The sequence below is a fragment of the Ranitomeya variabilis genome, chromosome 4 (genome assembly GCF_051348905.1).
Source record: "Ranitomeya variabilis isolate aRanVar5 chromosome 4, aRanVar5.hap1, whole genome shotgun sequence".
NCBI lineage: Eukaryota > Metazoa > Chordata > Amphibia > Anura > Dendrobatidae > Ranitomeya > Ranitomeya variabilis.
In genome coordinates this window covers 238720489-238739657 of record NC_135235.1, presented here as the reverse complement: position 1 = coordinate 238739657, position 19169 = coordinate 238720489, and the positions used below count along the sequence as shown (strand labels likewise).

Here is a 19169-nt window from a genome sequence, read left to right as displayed (position 1 = left end):
ACCTCTGTACCCCCCCAACCCACGTACCCTGCCAGAGACACCAACACCTCTGTACCCCCCCAACCCACGTACCCTGCTGGAGACCCCCACACCTCTGTACCCCCCAACCCGTGTACCCTGCCGGAGACCCCCACACCTCTGTACCCCCCCAACCCACGTACCCTGCTGGAGACCCCCACACCTCTGTACCCCCCAACCCGTGCACCCTGCCGGAGACCCCCACACCTCTGTACCCCCCCAACCCACGTACCCTGCCAGAGACACCAACACCTCTGTACCGTGACGCTGGCTGTGTTGCTGGCTGTGGGGGCCGTGACGCTGGCTGTGGGGGTCTTGACGCTGTGTTCTCGCTGCAGACATGTCGTCACTTCTGTCTCTACAAGAGGAGAACCGCATCCTGCAACAGGAGCTGTCGCGGGTGGAGGACCTGCTGGCGCAGAGCCGGGCGGAGCGGGACGAGCTCGCCATCAAATACAACGCCATCAGCGAGCGGGTAAGAGACCCCCTGCCCACCCCCGACCCACCCCCGACCATACCACACACCAGGACGTCACCCCGAGACCCCGACTCCCCTGCACCCTGTAGCCTCGGCTGCCATCCGGGGGTTTTCATTTCCTCCCCTCCGCTGCCTGTCAGTGAATGGAGACGTTCTTATTACACCCAGCCTGGAAGCGCTGACAGGGGTCACAGCCGTATCGCCTCTCGAGGACGCCGTGCTGGGTGACCCCTCTAACTGCTACCCCTTACCAGCAACATCTGTATATAGGTATATGTACAGCTGGTATAACCTGGGCATCTCCTGTATATAATGATATATGTACAGCCGGTATAACCTGGTCATCGCCTGTATATAATTTATATCTGTACAGGCGGTATAACCTGGGCATCTCTTGTATATAATTAAATATCTACATCCGCTATAACCTGGGCATCTCCTGTATATAATTATATATGTACAGCCAGTATAACCTGGGCATCTCCATTATATACAGGTCCTTCTCAAAAAATTAGCATATAGTGTTAAATTTCATTATTTACCATAATGTAATGATTACAATTAAACTTTCATATATTATAGATTCATTATCCACCAACTGAAATTTGTCAGGTCTTTTATTGTTTTAATACTGATGATTTTGGCCTACAACTCCTGATAACCCAAAAAACCTGTCTCAATAAATTAGCATATCAAGAAAAGGTTCTCTAAATGACCTATTACCCTAATCTTCTGAATCAACTAATTAACTCTAAACACATGCAAAAGATACCTGAGGCTTTTAAAAACTCCCTGCCTGGTTCATTACTCAAAACCCCCATCATGGGTAAGACTAGCGACCTGACAGATGTCAAGAAGGCCATCATTGACACCCTCAAGCAAGAGGGTAAGACCCAGAAAGAAATTTCTCAACAAATAGGCTGTTCCCAGAGTGCTGTATCAAGGCACCTCAATGGTAAGTCTGTTGGAAGGAAACAATGTGGCAGAAAACGCTGTACAACGAGAAGAGGTGACCGGACCCTGAGGAAGATTGTGGAGAAGGACCGATTCCAGACCTTGGGGAACCTGAGGAAGCAGTGGACTGAGTCTGGTGTGGAAGGAAATGGGCTACAGGTGCCGCATTCCCCAGGTAAAGCCACTTTTGAACCATAAACAGCGGCAGAAGCGCCTGACCTGGGCTACAGAGAAGCAGCACTGGACTGTTGCTAAGTGGTCCCAAGTACTTTTTTCTGATGAAAGCAAATTTTGCATGTCATTCGGAAATCAAGGTGCCAGAGTCTGGAGGAAGACTGGGGAGAAGGAAATGCCAAAATGCCTGAAGTCCAGTGTCAAGTACCCACAGACAGTGATGGTGTGGGGTGCCATGTCAGCTGCTGGTGTTGGTCCACTGTGTTTCATCAAGGGCAGGGTCAATGCAGCTAGCTATCAGGAGATTTTGGAGCACTTCATGCTTCCATCGGCTGAAATGCTTTATGGAGATGAAGATTTCATTTTTCAGCACGACCTGGCACCTGCTCACAGTGCCAAAACCACTGGTAAATGGTTTACTGACCATGGTATTACTGTGCTCAATTGGCCTGCCAACTCTCCTGACCTGAACCCCATAGAGAATCTGTGGGATATTGTGAAGAGAAAGTTGAGAGACGCAAGACCCAACACTCTGGATGAGCTTAAGGCCGCTATTGAAGCATCCTGGGCCTCCATAACATCTCAGCAGTGTCACAGGCTGATTGCCTCCATGCCACGCCGCATTGAAGCAGTCATTTCTGCCAAAGGATTCCCGACCAAGTATTGAGTGCATAACTGAACATTATTATTTGATGTTTTTTTTGTTTGTTATTAAAAAACACTTTTATTTGCTAATTTATTGAGACAGGTTTTTTGGGTTATCAGGAGTTGTAGGCCAAAATCATCAGTATTAAAACAATAAAAGACCTGACAAATTTCAGTTGGTGGATAATGAATCTATAATATATGAAAGTTTAATTGTAATCATTACATTATGGTAAATAATGAAATTTAACACTATATGCTAATTTTTTGAGAAGGACCTGTATGTGCAGCCGCTATAACCTGGGCATCTCCTGTTTATAATGATATATGTACAGCCGGTATAATCTGGGCATATCCTTTATATACAGTGGCTTGAAAAAGTATTCATACCCAGTGAACGTTACCACATTTTTTTTCCATTTTACACCCATAAACCTAAATATATTTCATTGGGATTTTCTGTGATACAAACACTAAGCAACAAGTATTTGTGACTGAGCTGTGGATCTGCGGCTCCTCCAGTGACCATGGGCCTCTCGGCTGCTCTCCTTGTTTTGGAGGTCAGGTTAGGTGGACGGCCATGTCTTGGGAGGTCGGGTTAGGTGGACGGCCATGTCTTGGGAGGTCGGGTTAGGTGGACGGCCATGTCTTGGGAGGTCGGGTTAGGTGGACGGCCATGTCTTGGGAGGTCGGGTTAGGTGGACGGCCATGTCTCGGTAGGTTTGCAGTTGTGCCGTACTCCTTCCATGTTTGGATTATGGATTGATCAGTGTTCTGTGTGATGTTCAGAGCTTGGGCCATTTTTTTATAGCCTAACCCTGCTTTCCTCTTCTCCACTACTTTATCCCTGACCTGTCTGGTGGGCTCCTTGGTTTTCATGATGCTGTTTGTTCCTAATGTTCTCACACAAACCTCTGGGGCCTTCTCAGAACAGCTGTTGTTATACTGAGAAGAAATCACACCCGGGGGGACAGAATGTACTAATGATGTGACTCCAGGGGGCTGAATACTAATGCACCTCACAATGTTCAGATGTATATTTATACAATAATTAGTACACCCCTGTATAATTTCCTTTACACGTCACTAATATGTTACCTTGTGTTTGTATCACAGAAAATCCCAATAAATACATAGAAGTCTGAGGGTGTAATGTGAGAAATGTGGAAGAGTTCACGGGGTATGAAGACTTTTTCAAGGCTCTGGGTACATGTACATCTAGTACGACCAGGCCGTCTCCTGTACATGATGATGTGGGGGGTCTCAGCCTCCTCTGGTTCGGGGGTCCCCGCGCGGTGGCTTGTCCGGGCAGGCTGCGGGTAGTGATGGGCGGCCGGCAGGCTCAGACTTGCCCGCTCTCACTTTGTCACTACCGCATTCATAGCCCTCATTCTCTCATCATCTGTTCCCACCAGACCCCCCTCTGTGGATGTCATCTCATCTCCATGGTGACCGATGCCCCCTACACTGAGTGATGACATCACAGCTCTCCCATTATAAAGCTACAATACACCCCACCGGGCACTGTATGGCATTTTTCCTAGGATCCTGGATGACCAGCTGTACTGAGACACTGTGACGAGCCTTCAGATGTGTGTGCAGGACTCGGGCAGGGTTTCACACTGTAAGCTAGTGTTTCCATTCACTGACAGCAAGCGGAGTGCAGAGCTGTAATATCCCAGATCAGTCCTTACACCGTCCTGCAATCAGCGATATCATGGCTGTGCCCAGGGGGGTCTGTCCTGTCCCTGGGACCCTAGTGGGGGGGTCCTCTCCTGTCCTGTGGGGGTCTGTCCTGCCCTGGGAACACTGAGGGGGGGTCTGTCCTGTCTCTGGGACCCTAGGTGTGGGGGGGGGTGTTCTGTCCTGTCCCTGGGACCCTAAGGGGGGAGGTCTGTCCTGTCCCGGGGACCCTAGTGGGGGAGGTCTGACCTGTCTCTGGGACCCCGGGCTTTGGTGCGTGTCAGTGTATCTGTGCAGGAAGATGAGCGCGTGCACAGCCTAATAGTGAGGTGCCTGAGTAGGTTCCAATACCATAAATTGTAGTAAAAAACTCGGCACTCTAACTTAACTTTTGTTAGTGGTTTAATTGTGTCCACGTTAAACAACAGAAACGTTTCGGTCCGAATATTCGGACCTTCCTCAGTCACTATGGTACAAAATTAAATACATAAACAAATACATAGTAAAACAGTGAACATTGTGTAAAAAAAATAATAATAATGATAATCTAATAACAGAACCAAAGTATATACAATATGCAAATGAGGTCAAATATGGTAACCTGAGAGGCATTATAATAGCTGAGTATCATAAACATTCTAGATCAGGGAATGTGATTGAAGAATATATGCTTTTAGAGAGAATCAGTAATCTTAATGTGTGGCTATGGACGTACCAGTAGTAAGATATGGTCGACACCAGGCAGACCCCCAGGATTGTGAAATCTCAATAGATTCTGTGAGTGAAGGAAAAAGAATGTGCTATCCTGCTAAATGGTGCTGCTGGGTACAAGAGGTGGAGTATCCAGTCGTGCTGTAACATACCATGGGAGATGGTGGACACAGACTGTATCTCAGGACTGTATAGAGATCCGGCAAGTGCCCACGTTTCTGTTGTTTAACGTGGACACAATTAAACCACTAACAAAAGTTAAGTTCGAGTGCCGAGTTTTTTACTACAATTTAGTGTGTCTGTGCAGACCCCAGGAGAGCCATCCCGTTATACCTGGGTTGGTCAGTGGTGGCGCTGTTCTCCGCCGCGGCTGTCGTCCCCCGTTATAATCTCCGGTCCGTTATATGATGACGTCTCCTCTTGGTCCGGCAGCTGGAGCAGAACCTACGGCTGGAGACCGGCGAGCGCGAAAGAGATTCCCTGGAGACGCGGAGCCTGGCGCAGCAGAATGTGGAGCTGCGGCGGCGACTGGAGGAGGAGCAGGCGGCGTACAAGCGTAAGCTCCAGGCCTATCAGGAGGGGCAGCAGCGGCAGGCCCAGCTCGTACAGAAGCTCCAGGCCAAGGTGAGCGAGTGGCCGCAGGTGATAACAGAGAGTAATAGCACTCATGTGACTTGTTCCCACGATGTCTCTGCTCATCACCCTCATCCCTCTGGCAGGTCCTGCAGTACAAGAAACGGTGCGGAGAGGTGGAACAGCAGCTTCTAGAACGTTCCACGGAGCTGGAGCAGGAACGTCTGAGCGTGAGTCTGAGCGGACACGACAGCGAGACCCGATCCCGAGCGTTGTGCAACATGAAGGCCGCAGCGGAGTACCCATCTCTGCTTGCTGCCAGCGACAGCAGACGTAATGCATCGTAGCCATCTAATAACCGGGCGGCCGGCAGCGATCCTGAGGCGTCGGCCTGCAATGTTGCAGTGATTAATTATAGCATTGAATGGCAGAAATTCGCAACCCGCGCCAGGCGGATGAAGGGACGCAATGAAACCTGCGCTGGGCGGATGAAGGGACGCGATGAAACCTGCGCTGGGCGGATGAAGTGACACGATGAAACCTGCGCCGGGCGGATGAAGTGACACGATGAAACCTGCGCCGGGCAGACGAAGTGACGCGATGAAACCCGCGCCGGGCAGACGAAGTGACGCGATGAAACCCGCGCCGGGCGGACGAAGCGACGCGATGAAACCCGCGCCGGGCGGACGAAGCGACGCGATGAAACCCGCGCCGGGCGGACGAAGCGACGCGATGAAACCTGCGCCGGGCGGACGAAGTGACACGATGAAACCCGCGCCAGGCAGACGAAGTGACGCGATGAAACCCGCGCCGGGCGGACGAAGCGACGCGATTAAACCCGCGCCGGGCGGACGATGTGACGCGATGAAACCCGTGCCGGGCGGACGAAGTGACGCGATGAAACCCGCGCTGGGCGAACGAAGGGACGCGATGAAACCCGCATCTGGCGGATGAAGCGACGCGATGAAACCTGCTCCGGGCAAGCATAGCGGCACGATACAACCCGTGCTGGAACCGCACTCTCAAGCTCCATAGAATCCGTGATGTATAACGTGATTTTGGCGTTTTCCGCCCAGAGCCGCCTGGAGATGACGGACTCGCGGCTGCGGCAGGAGGAGGAGAGCAGCAATGAGCTGGAGAGCGCTCTGATCCGCCTGGAGGAGGAGCAGCAGAGGTATGGGCCCGCGGCCATTCACCAGATATTCTTAACTCTTTATATGCTACATCCATTATTGTAATCCCCATAATAGAAAGCATCAGGGGACAAAGTGCCTGATAACAGAGAGCACTAGTTCACCCATTTTTGGGATTCGGGTCCATTTCCTCCTGGTCTTGTGCCGTCGTGCTCACTCTCTCCTGCGCCCACAGAAGCGCCAGCCTGACCCAGGTGAACGTGATGCTGCGCGAGCAGCTGGACCAGGCCAACACCGCCAACCAGGCGCTGAGTGAGGACCTGCGCAAACTGACGTCCGACTGGTCCAAAGCCCGTGACGAGCTGGAGCAGAAGGAGAGCGAGTGGAGGCGCGAGGAGGAGGTGAGGCACCCGAGAAACCTCCCGGGCTGTCCGCCATCATGGCGGCCATTGCATGCTGACATACCGGACTGACGCTGTCTCCTCGGTGTCACCCCCTGCAGTCCTTTAACTCCTACTTCAGCAATGAGCACAGTCGTCTGCTGTCGCTGTGGAGACAGGTTGTCGGCTTCAGGAGACACTTCAGTGAGATGAAGACCATGACGGAGAGGTGGGTGACCGGCCGGGGGTCTCTGCTGCCCTCGTGTCCGGGATCTGACCACCCTCTGTGTGCAGGGACCTGTCGGCGATGCAGAAGCAGCTGTCGCAGTCCTGTCGCTCGCTGCATGCCTCCTGCCTGAGCGTGAGCAGCTCCCTGCGTCTGGCGGAGAGCAGCGGTGTGGTGGAGAGACAGGCGCTACAGATGGCCCAGCTGGACGAGCACCTCAAGGACAAAGTGCGGGACATGATCCAGCTGCAAGCAGCGTGCGACGCCGAGAAAGCCGAGCTCAGCGCGAGGTGCGGAGCCTCCCGGGAGCCAGCCGTGGGGCCTGAGCCTGGCGCTCTGCGCGACGCTAATCTCCATTTATATCACAGGGCAGCAGAGATGAAGAAGACGATTGAGCGGCTGCAGAGCGACAGCAGAGACAAGGAGCTGACGATCCGACAGCTGCAAGAGCAGGTACCGGGCGTCCGAGAGGAGCGGCATTTGTAGGAAGGGGTTAAACCCGACCTCCGCTATGAAAGCTCACATAAGAGCTGATTAACCCTTGTGTGTAACCTGCAGTACATCAGGTCTCGTGCTCCAGTCACAACCAAAGCTGCGAGCACAATCGGCTGGCTGCCTGTTCGTTCTGCCCCTCAGGTTCTTTTATTGTAGTGCATTGTGGGAGATGTAATGGCGGTGCTAGCAGTGCTTCATCCAGCACGGAGAAGGAGGACACTTGTTCCAGTAGCGTCGGATGTGACCGTGTTCATCTGGTTCTTGCAGGAGAGGAGTCGGGTGGACGAGCGAGTGACGCTGGTAGGAGAAGAGGTGGAAGCGCTGAGGTGTGAGAGGGAGACGCTGCAGGAGACGCTGCGGGAGCTGACGCAGGTACAAGACACGGGGAGGTCTGACGCCCACCATATCCCCCGTGAGATCTTGTGATGCCCCCTTACAATGCTCTCATCGGGGGACATGAGTAATCAGTGATGGATTCGGTCAGTGCCGTCCTGGACGTCCCCCTTATTCCTCCATGTTGCTGTTTCCGGACCCCGCACCCACTGACTGTCCGGTCATGTGATTGTGGGTAATGGGTCCGTCCTTGTGCCGTCTCCCCCAGGCCGTCCTCAGTGATGCAGACAGTGGTCTTCAGCTCTCCACCAGTGAAAAGACCTTCGAGCTTCTGGACAGTGAGGGTCCGGGGCTCAGCCTGAGGGGTCTCTCCAGCAGCCTGCGCACATCCTCTCCCATCCGCCGCCCCTCTCCGAACCGCAGCAGCTCCCCGAGACGCAGCCTGTCTCCGGCCTTCCGTGACTCCGCGCTGTCCGCCGTGCACTCGGCTCTCCAGAGGCGCCAGCTGCTGATCCAGGTACGTTGTGCCCCGGTGGTCCATGCCCAGGTGGATTGTTAGTTTTGCTCTGATTAAATCAATTGTTTGCAGGAGCTGCGGGGGCGGCTGGAGGCCGGGCAGGAGACGGTGGGCACGCTGCGGAAACAGCTGAGTGACGGCGAGAACGACCGCAGGGTCCTGGAGCAGAAAATAACGCAACTGCAGAAAGATCTGGACTCGTCCACTATGAGCAAAGATGACGCGGAGCTGACGCTCTCCAGACTGCGCAGCAACTTGGAGCAGCTGAACAGGTGCAGACGCTGGGGGTCGCGCAGACTCTGGGGGGCCGCGCTGACACCACACCATGCTCATCTACTCTCTGCAGTGACCGCACCGCCCTGGAGCGCAGCGTCCACAACCTGCAGGACCAGCTGGAGACGCAGCGTCAGGAGGCTGAGAAGCTGCAGCTTGCGAACAGCGACCTACAGCGGCAGAGAGACCTCCTACAGGAGGAGAAGGATGACCTCTGCCAGGACCTTGACCGAGCCAAGCGAGAGGTGGACAGAGGGTGAGCGCCCGGGGGGGCCACACTAAGCACAGACCCCAGAAGGGGCACAGGGGTCAGCAGATTGTGGGGAAATTGCTGAGCACCCTCTTATTCTGATCCCCAGGAACAAGAGCCAGGAGCTGCTGGATGTGAGGCTTTCGGACCTCAGGAAAGAGCTGGTCTGGGTGAAAGAGGTTCTGCATCAGTCCAACCTGGAGAAGGAGGTGCTGGAGACCGAGAAGACGGACATCGCCCAGGCGCTATCCAAGGTATAGTCCAGCAAATCCTTCCTGACACACTGTCACAAGCACCACAGCAGCGAGCAGGCCGGTCGGGGTCTCACTCTCCAGCATTCGCCATTCACTGACTGCAAAGATCCTGAAAGTAATAGAGAATTGAACCTGTGCCCGTTATAAAGCGGCGGACGCTGGACCCGAGGATCTCTCCCAGTCCGGTGCGACAGCAAGGAGCGCGGTCACCTCCACCGGTCAGACTGCAGCTGTATATAGAGGACCCCCCACCGCTCCCCAATAATCCACTAACGACGCTGAACATTATGTCCCCCGTATCCCTACAGGCGGAGATACACCGGGCCGAGCTGGAGCTGGCGCTGAACCGGCAGAGGACGGAGGAGGCTTGTGTGCGAGATGCGTTGTCCAAGATGAGTGCCCTGAACGAGAGCCTGGCCCAGGACAAGACCGAGCTCAACAGGGTCATAGCTCAGGTAGGTGAGGCTGCGGACCCCCACACCTCAGCCTCTCGTAGTGTGTGTGAGCACTCCCACACACTGTGAGGCCGCGGACCCCCACACCTCAGCCCCTCGTAATGTGTGTGAGGAGTCCGGCACATGGTGAGGCTGCGGACCCCCACACCTCAGCCCCTCGTAATGTGTGTGAGGAGTCCGGCACACGGTGAGGCCGTGGACCCCCTCACCTCAGCCCCTCGTAGTGTGTGTGTGTGTGAGGAGTCCGGCACACTGTGAGGCCACGGACCCCTTCACCTCAGCCCCTCGTAGTGTGTGTGAGGAGTCCGGCACATGGTGAGGCCACGGACCCCCTCCCCTCAGCCCCTCGTAGTGTGTGTGAGGAGTCCGGCACACTGTGAGGCCGCAGACCCCCTCACCTCAGCCCCTTGTAGTGTGTGAGGAGTCTGGCACACGGTGAGGCCGCAGACCCCCTCACCTCAGCCCCTCCTGTGTGAGGAGTCCAGCACACGGTGAGGCCGTGGACACCCTCACCTCAGCTCCTCGTAGTGGGTGTGAAGAGTCCGGCACACGGTGAAGCCGCGGACCCCCTCACCTCAGCCCCTCGTATTGTGTGTGAGGAGTCTGGCACACGGTGAGGCCGCGGACCCCCTCACCTCAGCCCCTCGTAGTGTGTGTGTGTGTGTGTGTGTGTGTGTGTGTGTGTGAGGAGTCCGGCACACGGTGAGGCCGCGGACCCCCACACCTCAGCCCCTCGTAGTGTGTGTGTGAGGAGTCCGGCACACGGTGAGGCCACGGACCCCCTCACCTCAGCCCCTCGTGTGTGTGTGTGTGAGGAGTCCGGCATATGGTGAGGCCGCAGACCCCCTCAGCTCAACCCCCTCGTAGTGTGTGAGGAGTCCGGCACACGGTGAGGCTGCGGACCCCCCACACCTCAGCCCCTCGTAGTGTGTGTGAGGAGTCCGGCACACGGTGAGGCCGCGGACCCCCACACCTCAGCCCCTCGTAGTGTGTGAGGAGTCTGGCACACGTGAGAGAGAAGCCTCGGAGTCGCCGGCGCTGATGGCCGTCTCCGTTTGTAGCTGGAGCAGCAGCGATCCTCCCTGCAGGGGCAGAAGCATGAAGTGGAGCAGGAGAAGGCCTCCATCAGGGACGAGCTGGTCCGCCTGGAGCAGGAGAAGCTGGAGCTGGACAGCGAGCGCTACGGGCTGGATAACTCCCTGCAGGCCATGGAGCAGAGCCGGGAGAAGCTTCTGCAGGAGCAGCAGGTGCTGCGCAAAGACCGGGCCAATGTGCAAGAGCAGCTGGGGCAGGTACGGGCAGGGGGCCACAGAGCACGGAATTGTGGGTAGGAGCAGTCCCCGGAACAGGACAGGTGGGTGCAGAGCATTGTGGGTCGGGCAGTCTCCAGTATAGGACTGGTGGGTGCAGAGCATTGTGGCTGGTCTTGGGCCGCGCTGTGTGTGACCGTTCTGCTTCTCTTCTCCGTTAGTTGAGCCGTCAGAGGAATGTCCTCAGCGAGGACCTGGTGCAGAGTCGCAGGGAGGTGGAGCTGCAGAGCGAGAGCCTCCTCCGCGCCTCCAGAGAGAAAGAGGCGCTGATGAAAGAGAAAGGCAGCCTGGTGGTCCAGCTGACCGCCTCCGAGAGAGAGAACCGGGCGCAGGCGGAGGAGATGGCCGCCCTCAGGTATACGGACCCCGCCCTCCTCTATACAGACCCCGCCCTCCGGTATACGGACCTCCGGTATACGGACCCCTGCCCTCTGGTATATGGACCTCCGGTATACGGACCCCTGCCCTCTGGTATACGGACCTCCGGTATACGGACCCTCGCCCTCCGGTATACGGACCCCGAAATACGGACCCCGCCCTCCGGTATACGGACCCCCGCCCTCCGGCATACGGACCCCCGCCCTCCGGCATACGGACCCCCGCCCTCCGGCATACGGACCCCCGCCCTCCGGCATACGGACCCCCGCCCTCCGGCATACGGACCCCCGCCCTCCGGCATACGGACCCCGGCATACGGACCCTCGCCCTCCGGCATACGGACCCTCGCCCTCCGGCATACGGACCCCCGCCCTCCGGCATACGGACCCCCGTATACGGACCCCGGCATACGGACCCCGCCCTCCGGCATACGGACCCCGCCCTCCGGCATACGGACCCCCGCCCTCCGGTATACGGACCCCCGCCCTCCGGTATATGGACCCCTGCACTCTGGTATACGGACCCCCGCCCTCAGACCTGGTCTCTGTCCATCCCCGGTGGAATTATACCACGCGGTTATGCTGGGCTTGGACGGGCCGCCATCACTGCTCTCCTGGGCACTATTGCTTGTTCTGATGTCTGACGGCCAGTAGAGGGCAGCATCTGTGTAACCGCACATAGCTAAGCAGCAACTGAACACACAGGCGGCAAAACAAACCTCCGGGGCTGACGGGCATCGAAGCCCCCTTGGGACTGAATGACGGGCGAGTGCTGGAACCCCTGCGGACTGGCTTGCTGACAGGCGAGCGTTCGTGCCCCAGCAAGACTAACTGACGGGCGAGCGCTGGAGCTCTCTTGGGACTACTGACGGGCAGGCGAGCACGAGAGCTCCCTTGGGACTAACTTACGGGCGGGAAAGCATCGGAGCCCCCGAGGGACTGACGAGCGAGCACCGGAGCCCCCGCGGGACTGACTGGCGGGCGAGCAGCGGATCCCCCGCGGGAGAGGCCGACTGGTGACTGATCCCGATCGCTGTCGGCCCCCACAGGTCGGAGAAGGAAGCGCTGGAAACGGCCCTGTTCGACGTCCAGCAGCAGCTCGCCCACATCACCCACCGCCGAGAACAGCTGGAGGGAGAGGCGCAGGGTCTGCGGCTGGCGAAGGAGGCGTTACAGGGTGAGGTCGGCTGTGTGTGCACCCTGCTCCTCTGGGGCGGCCCCCCGATAGTCTCATCGCTTTGTTTCCGGCCTGTAGGGGAGGCCGGCTGTGTGTGCACTCTGCTCCTCGGGGCGGCCCCCCGATAGTCTCATCGCCTTGTTTCCGGCCTGTAGTGGAGGCCGGCTGTGTGTGCACCCTGCTCCTCAGGGGCGGCCCCCCGATAGTCTCATCGCCTTGTTTCCGCTCCTGTAGTGGAGGTCGGCTGTGTGTGCACCCTGCTCCTCAGGAGTGGCTCCCCCCGATAGTCTCATCGCCTTGTTTCCGCTCCTGTAGTGGAGGTCGGCTGTGTGTGCACCCTGCTCCTCAGGAGTGGCTCCCCCCGATAGTCTCATCGCCTTGTTTCCGCTCCTGTAGTGGAAGGCCGGCTGTGTGTGCTCCCTGCTTCTCAGGGGTGGCCCCCGGATAGTCTCATCGCCTTGTTTCTGCTCCTGTAGTGGAGGCCAGCGCAGCACAGAGGCTGATGGAGGCCGAGATCGTGAAGCTGGAGCAGGACAAGGAGGCCATGAGCCAGAAACTGCTCTGCATAGAGGAGGAAGCGAAGATCACCCTGAAGAGCAGAGAGAAGGCGCACGAAGACGACGTGGAGCGGCTGCTGCAGGAGAAGGTGGGTTTGCAGCCCTGACTTGTAGAACTACAGGTCCCAGCAGGCTGCAGTGCTCGGGGGCGTCTGTAGGTGGTGATGCTCGGTTCTGTGTTGCAGGATGCCGTCCGCCTGGAGCTGCAGGCGGAGAAGGAAGAGTTACTCCGCCGGCTGACGCAGGAGCGCGAGGAGCTGCTGGCGCGGTACGAGACGGAGCGCGAGGAGCTGAGCGAGGAGATAGCGGTGCTGCAGCAGGAGCGCGACGACGGCTTGTTACAGGCGGAGAGCGAGAAGCAGCAGGTGAGGATGAGGGGGTCCGGCACCGTGGCACGGGGCCCATATCACAGCCCCTCATCTTCTCCTCCTACGTCTCAGGCTTTATCACTGAAGGAGTCCGAAAAAGTCACTCTAAGTGAGAAACTGGGCAGCGCTCACAGCACAATGGCCGCCCTGACCCTGGAGATGGAGCGACACAAGCGGGAGAGCCAGGCGAGGCAAGAGCAGGAGCGGGTGAGTGAGGGGGCACAGCATCGCCCGTCGTCTGTCACCCCTTACCGAGCAGCTGGTGGGATATTGGGGTCAGCGCTGCCACTGTGTCTCATCGCCCGTCCTCTACCCCCCCCCCGTGTCTCATCGCCCGCCCTCTACACCCCGTGTCTCATCGCCCGTCCTCTACCCCCCCCCCCCCCCCCCCGTGTCTCATCGCCCGTCCTCTACCCCCCGTGTCTCATCGTCCGCCCTCTAACCCCCGTGTCTCATCGCCCGTCCTCTGCCCCTCAGAATGCCATCGTCGCCCTGAACTCTGAGCTGAAGACTCTCCGGGTGCAGTATGAAGAATCTCTGGCGTCTCATGAGCGAGAGCTGAAGACTCTCCATGAACAAATCCGCGAGCTGGGGCGACAGCGAGAGTCGGCGCTGCGGGAGGTGAGCGAGCTCGGGGTGTCTGCAGGGCTGTCATTACAGTGTGTCAGCGCAGACAATCCTCTGAGTGGCACAAATCTCTCCTGGAAAGTATTCAGCCGACAGTAAGCAGAGGAGGACGCGGAGATAATGAGCGAGTACATGGCGCCCCCTCTGGTCATTCACAGGTAGACGAGCTAAAGACTCAGCTGTGTGTGGTGGAGGACGCCAGGGACGCCGTGCGCCGGGAGCTGATCGAATCTCACCGTCGTGTGCGGGAAAATCAAGAGGCGGCCGAGCTCCACAAGAAGGAAGTCCTGGAGCTGCGCCGATCGCTCAACGATGAGTCCAAAGAGAAGGAAGCCGTGCAGAGATCCAACGAGGAGCTGCGGGGAGCAGTGCGGCGGGCCGAGAGCGAGCGCATCAGGTACAGCGGCAGCGGGAATCCTGACATGACACGTCCCCGAGGGGCAGTCATCCCACCCGAGGGCGATACACGGAGGCAGTAAACCCAAGGAACTCTGCTGTCCCGGCGCGCCCCTGCGTCTGCCCTCCCGACTACCAGCGCCCCCTCTTCTGCCCTCCTGGCTACCAGCGCCCCCGCGTCTGCCCTTCCGGCTACCGGCACGCCCCCGCGTCTGCCGTCCCGTCGCGCCCCCGCGTCTGCCGTCCCGTCGCGCCCCCGCGTCTGCCCTCCCGTCGCGCCCCCGCGTCTGCCCTCCCGGCGCACCCCCGCATGTGCTGTCCCAGCTCCCGTCGTGCCCCCGCATCTCCTCGCGCACCATGTGAGTGATTGCAGCTCTTGGGGGGGCAGCACTGCTGCAGTAGGGTGGGGGGCAGCGCTATGGTTTGGGGGTCCTCATCTGTAGGGTCTTTCTGCAGCTTGAAGCGCTCTAATGAGGAGAAGGTGCAGAGATGTTCGGTGCTGGAAGAGTCTCGCGCAGCTTCAGAGAAGGACTCTGCGGATCTGCGCAGCAGCCTGCGGGAGGTGGAGCGCTCTCGGCTGGAGGCGCGGAGGGAACTGCAGGATCTGCGCAGACAGGTGAGCGGGATGGGGGAGAAGATTGGGGCGCTATGGACTAACGCATCTGTAAGATCACATCAGGACTCCTGGGGTCTCTGCCCCCAAAGTGTGTAGAACTACAACTCCCAGCAATGTCTGTCTGCCCTCTCCCACATCTGTGACCGCTATCTTCCAGCTGAAGGTTCTGGATGATGAGGGTGCTCAGCGCGGCCGGGATCTGGCTGAGGTGCAGGCGCGTCTTTCTCTGTGTGAACAGCGCGAAGAAGAGGCGCGCAGAGACGGCTTCACCCTGAAACAGAAGCTCATGGAGACGGAGAGCGGCCGCGATGCCGCCAGGAAGGAGGTGAGCGCATGTCCATGATGTGAGATGATGGGGGTCCTGCTCCATTACCGACGTCCCATCCTCGCCCCCCACAGCTCAGCGCCCTCCAGAGGAAGCTGTCAGAAGTGGAGGGCGACTTCAGCCTCCGGGAGAGGGAGCTTCAGGGCAACCTGGAGGAAGCGCGGGGCAACGAGAAGAAGCTGCTGGACAACAGCCGCAACCTGGAGATCAAGCTGCTGGCGTCCCAGGAGGAGGCCGTCCAGTTGGGCCTGAGGCTGAGCGCCAGCGAGGGCCGCGTGCACGGGCTGGAGGCCGAACTGTCCCGGCTCGAGGGGCTGAAGAGGGAGCTGGAGTTTAAGCTCGGCAGCGTCCACTCCGCCCTGAGGAGGACTCTGGGGATCGGCCGCACCGGACGTACGCCGAGCCCAGCTGTGAGGGGCCGCAGTGGCTCCCCCAAGAGGACGTTCTCCCCACTGAAGGGTAAATCTATAGCGGTGACCCCGATCATCCATCCGGGGAAGACCCCCAACATCACCATCCACTCTTCACCCAGGATATGACAACACCTACACCACCACCACTGACGGGCGCGGCAGCCCCATCCCCCGCACAGGAAGCCCGGAACGCAGCAAGACCCCCGAGAGGGCGACGTCTCCCACACGCGGGGAGCCGCTGACAGCTGACATTGACCCGGAGGTGATTCGTGGCGCCCTGCGGGACTTCCTGCAAGAACTGCGGGACACTCAGCGAGAGCGGGTAAGAGGCGGCGTCTCTGCGTGTATTAACCCTTCATCTGTTCTTTGTCCTACAAGAACCGGTCCCCGGCCATCCCGTACTGAAGGGGTTAAGTAAGATTACTCTGGATCTATAGCTCCGGTCTTACATTGGGTGACATTACTGAGGGGCCGGTCATGTGACTGGCAGCGCATCAGGAGCTACACCCGGGACTGGCAGCGCATCAGGACCTACACCCGGGACTGGCAGCGCATCAGGAGCTGCACCCGCCACTGGCAGCGCATTAGGAGCTACACCCGGGACTGGCACCAATAGTAAAATCCGTTGTCTTTCAGGACGATCTGCGCACCCAGGCGGGCGCCGCGGCTCGGCAGATGGTGGAGATGGAGGCTGAGAAGGATGGAGCAACCACCCGGGTGCAGCAGCTGCAGAAAGTGCTGTCAGAGGTGGAGGAGGGTGAGAAGCCTCGGGGCGCCGGGCTGGGGGGGATGGTGCCATGCGGGGGACGCGATTAGCGGCTGCGCTGTGACTTCCCGTCTGATACATTTCTCAATATTCTTATAGGGAAGCGCGCCACGGACGGGAAGCTCAGCAACGTGCAGACCACCCTCATCCTGCAGGAGGAATCGCTGCAACGTTACGACAGGGAGCGCAAGATGGCATTGGAGAAAGTGGCCAGCCTGGAGCGTAGCCTACAGGCGGCCGAGAGCGAGCAGCGGGTGGCCCAGGTAACAGGACAGTACATAGTGTCCAGAATCGGAGGACCGACTGTCGGCACTCGCCCCGCGCTCTGGGGGACAGACTGTGGGCGCTCGCCCCGCGCTCTGGGGGACAGACTGTGGGCGCTCGCCCCGCGCTCTGGGGGACAGACTGTGGGCGCTCGCCCCGCGCTCTGGGGGACAGACTGTGGGCGCTCGCCCCGCGCTCTGGGGGACAGACTGTGGGCGCTCGCCCCGCGCTCTGGGGGACAGACTGTGGGCGCTCGCCCCACGCTCTGGGGGACAGACTGTGGGCTCTTGCCCCGCGCTCTGGGGGACAGACTGTGGGCGCTCGCCCCATGTGGTGGGGCCCACTGTTAGCGCTCGCCCCACGCACCGGAGGACCTATTCGGGGGATACTCATACCGTAGCCAACACCGGGTCCTTGTCTTCTCCTGTTAGGGGTGTTAACTGTTCACCCTCTAATTTCCGCATCAGGAAAAAGTAAATAAAATGAAAACAAACGAAGCAAAACTCGACGGAGACAAACGGCGCCTGAAGGAAGTGCTGGACGCTGCCGAGAATCGCAACACGAAGCTGGAGCTGTCCCGGAGGAGACTGGAAGGAGAACTGCAGAGGGTCCGGCTGGTCCTGGCCGATCGCGAGGCTGAGATGCAAGAAACGCAGCAGCAGATAGAAGGGCTGCAGAGACAGGTGATGTGCGCAGATGTAGCAGAGCCGAGCATGTCGTATTATCCTGTGTGTTCACCACATTTACATAGGACTGCAGGTTACAGAACACCCCCAAGAGGATTTACACGGACTCCATACAGAGCTTTCTCACGTTACACCCACAGGCATAATGTATTTATTGGGATTTTCTGTGACATCAACACAAAGTTCTAAATATTAGTGACGTGTAAAGTAAATGATGCAGGGGTGTACTAATTATTGTAATAATATGAATCTGAACATTGTGAGGTGCATTAGTATTCAGCCCCCTAGAGTCTGAGTGACCAATCGCCCCCAGAAGTCACATCATTAGTACATTGTGTCCCCCTGGGTGTGATTTTTTTTTTTTTTTACAACTACAGCTGTTCTGTGAAGGCCTCAGAGGATTGTGTGAGAACATTAGGATCAAACAGCATCATGAAAACCAAGGAGCCCACCAGACAGGTCAGGGATAAAGCTGTGGAAAAAGGCAAGCAGGGTTAGGTTATAAAAAATAGCCCAAGCTCTGAACATCTCACAGAGCACTGTTCAATCTATCATCCAAACATGGAAGGAGTATGGCACAACTGCAGACCTCCCAAGACATGGCCAAATACGTAACCTGACCCCCCAAGACATGGCCGTCCTCCTAACCTGACCTACCAAGACATGGCCGACCACCTAACCCGACCTACGAAGACATTTCCTAACCTGACCTCCAAAGCCAGGAGAGTGCTCATTAGAGAAGCAGCCGAGAGAACCATGGTCGCTGGAGGAGCCGCAGATCCACAGCTCAGGGGGAGAATCTGTCCACAGGACAACTATTAGTTGTTTACTTCAGAAAATCTGCCCTTTGTGGAAAAGCAGCAAGAAGAAAGCTATAAGAAGTCCCATGTAGGGGCAAAGCGACCATGTGGAGTAAGGGCCTTTGGTCGCATGAAACCAAAAAGCTACATGTTTTGGAAAACTAACCCTATCCACCCTGAAAACATAATCCCCTCCATCACACATGGTGGTAGCAGCATCCTGCTGTGGGGAGGCTTTTCCTCAGCAGGGGCAGGGAATCTGGTCAGAGGTGATGGGAAGATGGATGAAGCTGAATACAGGGTAATCCTGGAGTAAAGCTGGTCAGAGACTACAGAAGACTTGAGCCTGGGGCCTATGTTCACCTTCCAGCAGGACAATGACCCTCAACATCCTGCCAGAGCAACAATGGAGGGTGTAGATCAGAGAATACTCCTGTGTGTCACCGTCCAGACCCAAATCCCAGACAATCTGAGACAAGACGTGAAAATTACTGATCACAGACGTCTCCATCCAATGTCAATGAGCGAGGGGGCAAAAAAGGGACAAAAATGTCACCTCTAGATGTGCAAGAGACAGACCCCAAAAGACTGCAGAGAAAGGTGGTCCTAGAAAGTACAGACTCCCGGGGGCTGAATACTAATGCACCTCACAATGTTTAGATTTATATTATTACAATACTTAGTACACCCCTGTATCATTTCCTTTATACACCACTAATATTTGTTACTTCGTGTAAAAGTTCACAGGGTATGAAGACTTTTTCAAGGAACTGTACATTACTTGTCCTGTATCTGACTGCAGCAGCAGAATAGTGAGTGCAGCTCTGGAGTATAATACAGGAGGTAACTCAGGATCAGTAATGTATGTAGACAGTGACTGCAGCAGCAGAATAGTGAGTGCAGCTCTGGAGTATAATACAGGAGGTAACTCAGGA

At 57.2% G+C, this 19169-nt stretch overlaps 1 protein-coding gene across 6 annotated transcripts in view; it reads left to right on the top strand.

The window, feature by feature from the left end:
* Positions 1 to 19169, top strand: part of CROCC (ciliary rootlet coiled-coil, rootletin) — a 28677-nt gene that overhangs the window by 4570 nt on the left and 4938 nt on the right. For all 6 annotated transcript variants that reach the window (XM_077260370.1, XM_077260367.1, XM_077260371.1 and 3 more), the window contains exons 3-31: positions 357 to 493; positions 5096 to 5287; positions 5383 to 5466; positions 6313 to 6410; positions 6605 to 6770; positions 6872 to 6978; positions 7044 to 7265; positions 7344 to 7428; positions 7738 to 7842; positions 8072 to 8320; positions 8393 to 8592; positions 8667 to 8849; positions 8953 to 9097; positions 9406 to 9552; positions 10614 to 10844; positions 11024 to 11217; positions 12289 to 12416; positions 12893 to 13062; positions 13159 to 13338; positions 13414 to 13548; positions 13819 to 13962; positions 14127 to 14365; positions 14821 to 14980; positions 15138 to 15305; positions 15380 to 15764; positions 15838 to 16040; positions 16355 to 16475; positions 16584 to 16747; positions 17216 to 17431. In XM_077260370.1, the coding sequence (XP_077116485.1) occupies positions 357 to 493; positions 5096 to 5287; positions 5383 to 5466; positions 6313 to 6410; positions 6605 to 6770; positions 6872 to 6978; positions 7044 to 7265; positions 7344 to 7428; positions 7738 to 7842; positions 8072 to 8320; positions 8393 to 8592; positions 8667 to 8849; positions 8953 to 9097; positions 9406 to 9552; positions 10614 to 10844; positions 11024 to 11217; positions 12289 to 12416; positions 12893 to 13062; positions 13159 to 13338; positions 13414 to 13548; positions 13819 to 13962; positions 14127 to 14365; positions 14821 to 14980; positions 15138 to 15305; positions 15380 to 15764; positions 15838 to 16040; positions 16355 to 16475; positions 16584 to 16747; positions 17216 to 17431 (4958 nt within the window). The remainder of the gene's footprint in view (positions 1 to 356; positions 494 to 5095; positions 5288 to 5382; positions 5467 to 6312; positions 6411 to 6604; positions 6771 to 6871; positions 6979 to 7043; positions 7266 to 7343; positions 7429 to 7737; positions 7843 to 8071; positions 8321 to 8392; positions 8593 to 8666; positions 8850 to 8952; positions 9098 to 9405; positions 9553 to 10613; positions 10845 to 11023; positions 11218 to 12288; positions 12417 to 12892; positions 13063 to 13158; positions 13339 to 13413; positions 13549 to 13818; positions 13963 to 14126; positions 14366 to 14820; positions 14981 to 15137; positions 15306 to 15379; positions 15765 to 15837; positions 16041 to 16354; positions 16476 to 16583; positions 16748 to 17215; positions 17432 to 19169) is intronic.